This window comes from Gossypium hirsutum, chromosome D10 (genome assembly GCF_007990345.1).
Source record: "Gossypium hirsutum isolate 1008001.06 chromosome D10, Gossypium_hirsutum_v2.1, whole genome shotgun sequence".
NCBI lineage: Eukaryota > Viridiplantae > Streptophyta > Magnoliopsida > Malvales > Malvaceae > Gossypium > Gossypium hirsutum.
The window spans coordinates 24254892-24263204 of record NC_053446.1 but is presented as its reverse complement, the minus strand read 5'-3'; the positions used below and the strand labels follow the sequence as shown (position 1 = coordinate 24263204).

At 30.3% G+C, this 8313-nt stretch overlaps 1 protein-coding gene across 2 annotated transcripts; it reads right to left on the bottom strand.

Annotated features, from left to right (window-relative positions):
- Positions 1-1356: 1356 nt before the first annotated feature.
- LOC107914688 (mitochondrial import inner membrane translocase subunit PAM16 like 2) lies at positions 1357-4690 on the bottom strand. 2 transcript variants are annotated; one of them, XM_041102238.1, is made up of 5 exons: positions 4466-4674; positions 2995-3016; positions 2810-2897; positions 1970-2103; positions 1357-1884 (listed from the first exon to the last, which is right to left on the bottom strand). In XM_041102238.1, the coding sequence occupies exons 2-5, from the start codon at positions 3004-3006 to the stop codon at positions 1756-1758; spliced, it is 363 nt and encodes a 120-aa protein (XP_040958172.1). In that variant the 5' UTR covers positions 3007-3016; positions 4466-4674; the 3' UTR covers positions 1357-1755. The 2 variants fall into 2 exon arrangements, with proteins under 2 accessions (XP_040958172.1, XP_016699174.1); XM_016843685.2 differs by lacking the exon at positions 2995-3016 and having other exon boundaries at positions 4466-4690.
- Positions 4691-8313: the final 3623 nt, after the last annotated feature.

Sequence of the window (8313 nt, the reverse complement as noted above, 5' to 3'; positions counted from 1 at the left end):
CAATATATATAATTTGTACGAAACAATGTGTAATAACATTGAAATGTAAAAAATATATATAAAAAAAATTCGGTTAAAATGGTAAGGAAAGTATTTTATAAATGTTGGTGACATGATATCAACATTTCTAACTTCTTTATTGGGTTTTTAAAATAAGCTTCGAATCAATTCTATTAATAATATAACCTATTGAAAATATGTAAGGTTATTTTAATAATTTCAATGATCGAGTTATTATCGAATTAACTTGTAATACTAACTTAGTCACACACTTAAATAATAATATAGATAGATATTGGATAAAACAATTTGTGTTATGATATTTAAAATTATGGTTAAAGTGGTAAATAAAAACTCTTACTGATGCTGCTAGAATGAGTTTAAATCTCAATATTAGTAACTTTTTAAATTTAAGAAAAAGATAAAAGTACAATTATAATAATATAACTTATTTAAAATATGTAAGGTTATATTAGTAATTTCATTGGCTGAATTTGTATTGAGTTAATTTATGACACTAATTCAGTCGCGTGCTTAAATAATAATATAAATTATTTGTATAGATAAATGAAAATTAATATTATTAAATGGTAAAGATAATTTGAATTAAAAATAATATAAGGATAAATAAAAAAGAAAGGGAGAAAAAGGAAAAGAGAAGACAGAAATCTTAAAGGTCGAAGAATCTTCAATATTTCTTTTTGCAATATATTTGTTCCTATTATTTACTAAAAAGTAAGTACCCAGATATTCTCAATAGATACAAAACTTAATTTCCACTTTCCTCGTTAAGATCCTCCAAAATACGTTTTCGATATACAACTGATTTAAGTTGAATTAAAAAAAATTATTTATTCAAATTTGGTTTCATACGAATGGCTAATACTTAGAAAGAACTCTATTATCATTCACAGAATACACATTTTTTAGAATTTGTAGAACTTTTTTTAAAAAATTTAATTTAAAATTTTAGAAGTTTTAAAGACTATTTTTTTCATAATCTTGGAATTTTTTTATTATAAAATTTAAAGATTTTTTATTGAAAATATGAAAAACTTTTATTATTATTATTTAAAAAATCAAGCACTTTTTCAAAGAAAAAGAAAGAGTCAGAAGAGATGGTTCGATTATGCCATTTTTATAATTACTCCATCAGTAGAACTAAGACTGCAAAATCGAAATTAGTACAAATGCTCAATGGCTTGTGCGGGATTAAAATTAAAATTTCATTAAAATACAACCCACCTTTGGCACATTTAAACTAGTAAATATTCCGACTAATTAAGGGTGAAATAAATGTTTAAAGAATCAATTGAAAGATACTGGAAAATCATAGAGGACAGTTGAACACACGAATAACTCACTCAAACTAAACTGAATTAACTCAGCTATTATTTATATACTTGTAGTTTCTCATATTTTTACTCTTCATGTTCTTGATTTTTCTTCAAGTACCAGTGTTCAGCACATGTCTAATGTATATCCATATCAAACCCGTATATACATTCGAGTCTGAATAACATAGACTTGTATTTTAAGATTGAAGTAATCTACTCTGTATTAATCTAACAAGCAGCATGGCAACGACCACAGGAAACAGATTAGTTTAAGAAACCTTAAGTTATTATTTGCAACCACTCAACCAATTCAACATTGAGAACTTAGGACACAAAATTGCAGCAAGTATTTGCGTTAGACTAGAATTAGTATTCAGGCAGGCATCCCAATGTACAATGAGCTAACCTTGATGAGTTCTCAACTCGGAGGACTGCCCTCTGCTTTGCCTTGATAGACAGATTCTAAGCACTCCTTAGCCCTATGAACCTTTGACTGAAGGTAGAAGCTCCCATTCTTGGCATTCTTCTCAAATAAAATTTCATACTTCTGCAATTAAGTAATGGGAGAAGTTCAAAACTTGCTTGAGACAAACATAACAGAAAACGTTAAGAAAAGAGATACACAAACTAGCCTTTAATATCTCCTCCCAAGCAGTCTCCTCGCTTACACCAAGAATCAGCCTGGCCTCTTGCTCGGTCATGACTTTGCCACCTCTACGGACTGCGTTTTGTAGTGTCTCATGGGTAACACCAGATTTGGCGGCATCTACAACAAACTTACTATTCAGAAGATTGATGCGTATAAAGCAAACACGAGAGTAAACAAGCTTCCTGTTATTTGTTAAAATTAACAATAGAATGTTGATCCTAAACCAATTTTCCTCATGGGACTTCTTTAATGAAGACATCACCGTGAGCAAATCAACATCAAAGACAATTAGCTCACTAGTGTTAAGTGGTGTTATCCCACATCTGTTAAATAAGGTTTCCTGTGGACTCATATTAAAGTTGAGTCCCTTCACCTATTGACCATTAGTTTTACAATGGATGTTTTACTTGGGATCAGAGTCCCAGGTATGTTCTGTTGTTATTGCCCAACCCCATGTGAGGTTGACAAGCCCTAGCAAGGTTGTCGTCTTATCTTTCTAAGCTTCTGTTTTGCACATTTTACTAGTTGATCCCTGTCTCTTTACACTACCGTGACCTCAAAACTCTAGTATTGCAAGAGCCACAACCGCTGCAACCTCAATATAAAAGGCACTACGGTTGAAGAAACTAGAAAGTCCATTTGCACCACACAATACAACAGCAACAAGCAAGCAGAAATAACAAACAAACCCTTTTCACAATAAGCAGAGTCTGCTTGGATGATTATACCATACAATTGCTCCATTTTTAAAAGCAAGCTCCTAATGTTCAAGCAAAGTTAACATTATGTACATGGAATAATAGTACTGCAGTAAAGAACTAACTTGAAAGTGCTTGACGGTATGCCTGAACAACGGCCCGAGCCAATATACCTGAGCCCATTACAATTAAGTTGGCAAGAATCTTCGCAGCCTACATTTAAAGATATACGGATAAGCAAAGAAGAATGATAATACAAAGGAAAAAAGCCTAAAAAGAAAATGTAAAGTTTTAACTATTTTACACTCACCCATTGCAACATTCTCTCTTCCCTGAATAGTTTTATCAAGCAAGAAGACAGTATTTCAAATTCCAGAATTCTTAAAATCAAGACACCAGACAACACTTAAATAGAACCAGAACACAGAGAAAGAACCACAAGACAGCTCAATAAAGCTTACTGCAAACTTCCTAAAACCTTGTTTAGAATTTAATTTTATCTGGAACTGATTCTTTCAATTGAAAGTTGCATGTCTGTGGTTCAATGTAAGATATTGTTACCTCTATTTTGTCCTTCGATCACTTTCAGGTTGAACACATTCGTGACTTGCATCACCTATAATTTAAGAAATATCACTGCTATAACTAGCAATGAACTTGTATGGCTTGATAGAATAATGATGCTACCCTAATCATTCCAACAACAACTCACTTTAATGCCCGATTTGGTGGTTTGGGAAAACTAAGCATTAAACCTATTTAAAACCTAATGTAACTAGACTCATTTGGGAATTGGGATCCATTTGGATTCTTAAAAATAAAATGAATATAGAGTCCAAAACTAAGGAAGCTGATGCCTATGACAAACTATAGCAAACAAAAACAGAGACACCCTATAACATCAAAATTAAGAAAAGAAAGATAGATAGAGACATTGAAGCAAGAAGTGACATACACAACAAGCAAAACCACTCAAGTTTTAGGTTTTAAGAGCACTAAAAACTAAGCTCCAACCTTAGTAGATCTAAGAGAGCAAAAGAAACACTTGTATTACAAAAGCTGTTTGGCCTCAGCTTGAAAAAACTTGAATTCAGCTTGACCAAATCTTGAGCTAGTGAAAGAGCTCAATTTGAGTATTTGACTCGAGTAGTTTAAGAGCTTAATCGAGCTTTTTCTTTTTAATTACTATTAAATGTTTCAATTCAAATCCAAACTTGAGTATAGAAACTGAGCTTATATTTTACTTTAATTGAGTAAGCTCATCCAGTTCGACTATTATCTCAAATTGCTTCAGCTATAAAAGCAAAATTCAATCAAACTCAAGTTGAGCGTTGAGCCTTGCATTTCAGATCGAGTTTCGAATGATTTGAGCTCGACTACACCCTGTAAACTGACCTACTCTTTCGGATTACATTACTCGCTTGCAAAATCAAAAACCGAAATTCAAATTGATACTAAAAGAGAGCAAAAAGTTGAACCAGATCATTTTAACTTGAAACAAGATTATGTCCAAGACAATAACATCCATAACTTCTGTAGCAGATTATCAGGAAATTACTAACCAAGTTATTGTTGCATCACGAATCTGAATTACCTAAAAGTTTACAAGCAAACTAAAAACATCCAAACAAACATTCAGAAAGAGCATTTTTAACATTCTGTTCCATTATAATTGTCTGTATTTAACAATAATTCATCGAAATGAAATACAAAAAGAGAAGAAAAATCATGCAACTGATTCATTAGATCAAATATTAGAGAAGGGTAATAGAGAAACGTACCATAATGGATCGAAATTCGAGCTAATCAATGATTTATATGAGAAAAAGGTTCTTTTTACCCCGAAGAAAAAGGGGAAAACAAAATTAATTTCTATCGGAAGAAAATTTAGAGAAAGGGATAAACGGAGAAGGAAAATTCGAGAAAGCGAAGCAGTCTTTTTCGGGGGTCTTTTTTAAGAAAGTTTATGCGACTCCCATACCTTCTACGGAACCTGGAATTGTTAGATTCTTTCCTTTTTTTTAATGATTATTTATGGAAGAAACCCAAGTTGTTTTTGGGCTAAATTGCATTATCGATGAGAGAAAGCCCAAATGTTTTGGATTTAGAATCCAACAATGAAAATTCTGCTAAACAATTTCAAAATGTTGTAGAAAGAAGGGTAGAGTACAAAAATAATCATTAACTATTTTAATTATTTAATTATTAATTTTTTAATTTAATCACTACAATTTTTGAAATTAAATATTTTATTCACTCCCCCTAAGTCGTAGTTAGATAAGTGATGGAGGAGTTGATGTGGGTTATTTTATTAGCTTAATAATAAATTTAACTCTATAATATTTACACATTTTTATCAATATATATATATAAAAAACTCAACAAATTTATTCAACAATATTTTAAAAAAAATCAATAAATTTAGCATTTTTACTCTCAACAACCACCTTCTTGCTCTTCTGGATTGTTATTGTGTAGCTGTCTTCACCACTAGGTACGAATATTACTCCGTAGCTCACTTCCCATAGCTTTCTCAAACTTAACTAATATATGTTAAAGTACTAATAAGTAATAAATGTAAGGATAATAATTCTGTCATAGGTTAGCACCCAAAAGGTCACGCTGAGAGTGTCGAAGATGGAAAGTGATGTCGGCTCGAGTATGCATTCTTTCACCTTGCAACACAAAGAAGTTGCCCATTTGACTATAAAGTGTAACCAGTAGAAAAGATTACAGCCTGCGTAACTGTGCAAAGTCTCCACGGATTTACTCGGCCCGTAATAGAGACGTTTTGATTTCCACTGCCGCTTTTTCAAACAAACTGAGATTGCAGCCATGGCCTGCATCTAAGGAATTAATTTAGTATTTGATGAAAAAAAATCATGATGTATAGAAGTATGATTTATGTTTACTCTTAACAGAGTTAAAAAGGATACCAAATTTTAAAATGAAGATGTAATTGTGATTAATAAATTTAACAAAATTAAAAATAAAATGTCAAAATTGAAGTTTATAATTTAATTTTAAAATGTTTTAAATCAAAATTGAGGGAAAAATGTAATTATATAGTGATTTGGTAATGAGTTTTTAATTATTATATTAAATAAAATAATATTTTTATATATCAAAGTTTTTTTAATGAAATTTTTTTAATAATTTGCTTTTCTGAATATTGAACTTAAAAGATAAATTTTGTAAACATTGGAGGTTAAATTTGTTGTTTTTTTTTAAGATTTAGGATCAAATTAATAGAATGTATAAACATTAAAGGGTTAAATTTGTTATTAAACCAATAAAAAAATTCATGCCAATTTTCTGTCAATCATCTAACGACAAATAGTGGGAGAGTGACTAAAATATTTAATTTCAAAAAATTTAGTGACGAACTCGAAAAAATTAATAGTTAAGTGACCAAAATAGAACAAAGTCAATAATTTAGATGCCATTTTTGTATTTTACCCAAGAAAGTAAAGAAACAAGAAATAGGAGGAGATTATGAGAGAAATAAGTACTTTATATTTACAATGCTTCCCCAAATTTTATATTTATACGCATAAGAAGTATAAATGGAATAAAATTTTACTCCTAATGGACATTAGAGTCCTAAAGTATATTAAATTTTTTATTCTAATGGATATCCACTTTATAATAATAAAATATTTATGACACTCTCCATTGGATGTCTATCGAAAGATAATATGTCTCATTAGAATCTTATTAAGATAAAAACCTTGTGGGAAAAAAAGTCTTAGTGAAGGAAAAAGAGAATACATATTTATAACACGCATAACATATTGTCTCATTAAAAACCTTATTCGAAAAATCTACTGGGGCAAAACCTCAATTAAGGGAAAAAGAGTATAATGTATTTACTCCCATTCATGATAACATCACATAATATCTTAGATTCTACGTATTTCATTCTTGAATACTAGTTTTTCAAATGATCACTTGAGCAGATTTGCTAAATGTTCATATCATAATTTTTCTAAAAGTACTCACGAGTAAAGAAGAATTTTGGGGAAACATATTTTGATCTCTTCAAGAGTTTCAACAATAATTATAGCAAATTTTAATCATGATCATTTTATAAAAAAAAATACATATGTTCAAAAAATTCTAGTTCATATAAAAATTTACTCAAATGTATTGAACAATTTCTTGGGACTTTTTATTTGCTTCTAGCATTCTAACTCTTTTAAGGATTTTAATATAAAAACTTCACTACATAATGATTCATATAAAAGGTTATAATAACAACAATTAGAAGCATATCAAATTCTCATGAATTGTCAGACTAATAAGATATTTAAAGGTTATTACATCCATCATAAAAAATATTATATTTTTTCATAATCAATGCCAGGACATAGTGAAAATTTTCATTTTGCTTATTTCTTTATAAAAAATCTACTCATTTGTACCCTATTGGCTTTGTACCTTTAGATGTTTGGACTACTGGTCCAAAAACGTCATGATTCGACAGTGCATTCTAGTTGAATTGTGCCTTTCCATTTTGGCCAATCTAATCTATGTCAATATTTCTCGACAAATTTATTTAAGGTCCTCCTTTTTCTTTCATTATTTGAAATAGTATTGCATGCAAAAGCATTGTCGACAATATTTTATTTTAGTTTCATATTTTCTCGACATAACTTATTGAGATCTCTTTATTTTCACTATTTCCATCTTTAGGTGCTTGAATCTCTTCTGAAGTTTTAATGATTAGTTATATCTTAGATATTTTCTTAAGCACTTGCCTCCATTATATGACCATTTTGATTTCTTATTTTATTTTATGAAAAATTCCACCTTTGGAACCAGTCGATGTACCACGCTTCAGACATGCATTACTTTCATTTATTCTAATAGGCTGTATTACTAAGACTTTAAAACATCAATTGGTATATAATACCTGTGTAATGCCCTTAACCCGACCTGAATTACCAAACACGTGGCTACTTCTGAGGCTACCAAAGAAGCAATATGTCTTCAGAAGTTCCTTACAGATCTTGAAGTCATTCATGGTATGGGAAAAGCTATCACACTATATTGTGACAACAGTGTATAAGAAACCACAAGAGGACAAAATATATTGATTAGAAGTATCATATCATAAGGAGACAGTTGCAAATGGAATCGTGGATGTAGTCAAGGTTGCGTCTGAGGACAACCTTGCAGACCTGTTTACCGAGACTGTACTAGCTAGGAGTTTTGAGAAACATGTGGAGAGTATGAGAATGCAGAATATGACTCATCTACTTCACTAGGGCAAGTGGGAGGATGTTGGATCTGGTGCCTTAAATGTAGTATTTTCGTCTATGTACACTTATAATTTTTCGAATAGATTGGTTAATAAAATAATTCGTGGATTACATTAATATACTTTGTATAATTGTCCTCATGTGTTACAAAGCAAAATCAAATCAAATATTGGCTCACTGGTTATCTAATGTTTAAACAAATACTAAGCGGTATTACATGGTCAGATGGTAATAAAAAAACAAATTATATTAGTAGACGAACCTAAACATGTCATTAGTCTAATCGAAAATGAGAAAACTAATTGAAAGACTAATATGCCGTCTATTAGGTCCAATTGGGGAGAGACATTATCTTGGGCATCAAA

What these genes read in the sequence shown, in the direction of transcription:
- LOC107914688 (XM_041102238.1), bottom strand. An exon ending in ATACCGTCAAGCACTTTCAA is followed by an intron (nt 2,104 to 2,809) that starts GTTAGTTCTTTA and finishes AGTTTGTTGTAG; the next exon opens with ATGCCGCCAAATCTGGTGTT. An exon ending in CTTGGGAGGAGATATTAAAG is followed by an intron (nt 1,885 to 1,969) that starts GCTAGTTTGTGT and finishes ACTTAATTGCAG; the next exon opens with AAGTATGAAATTTTATTTGA.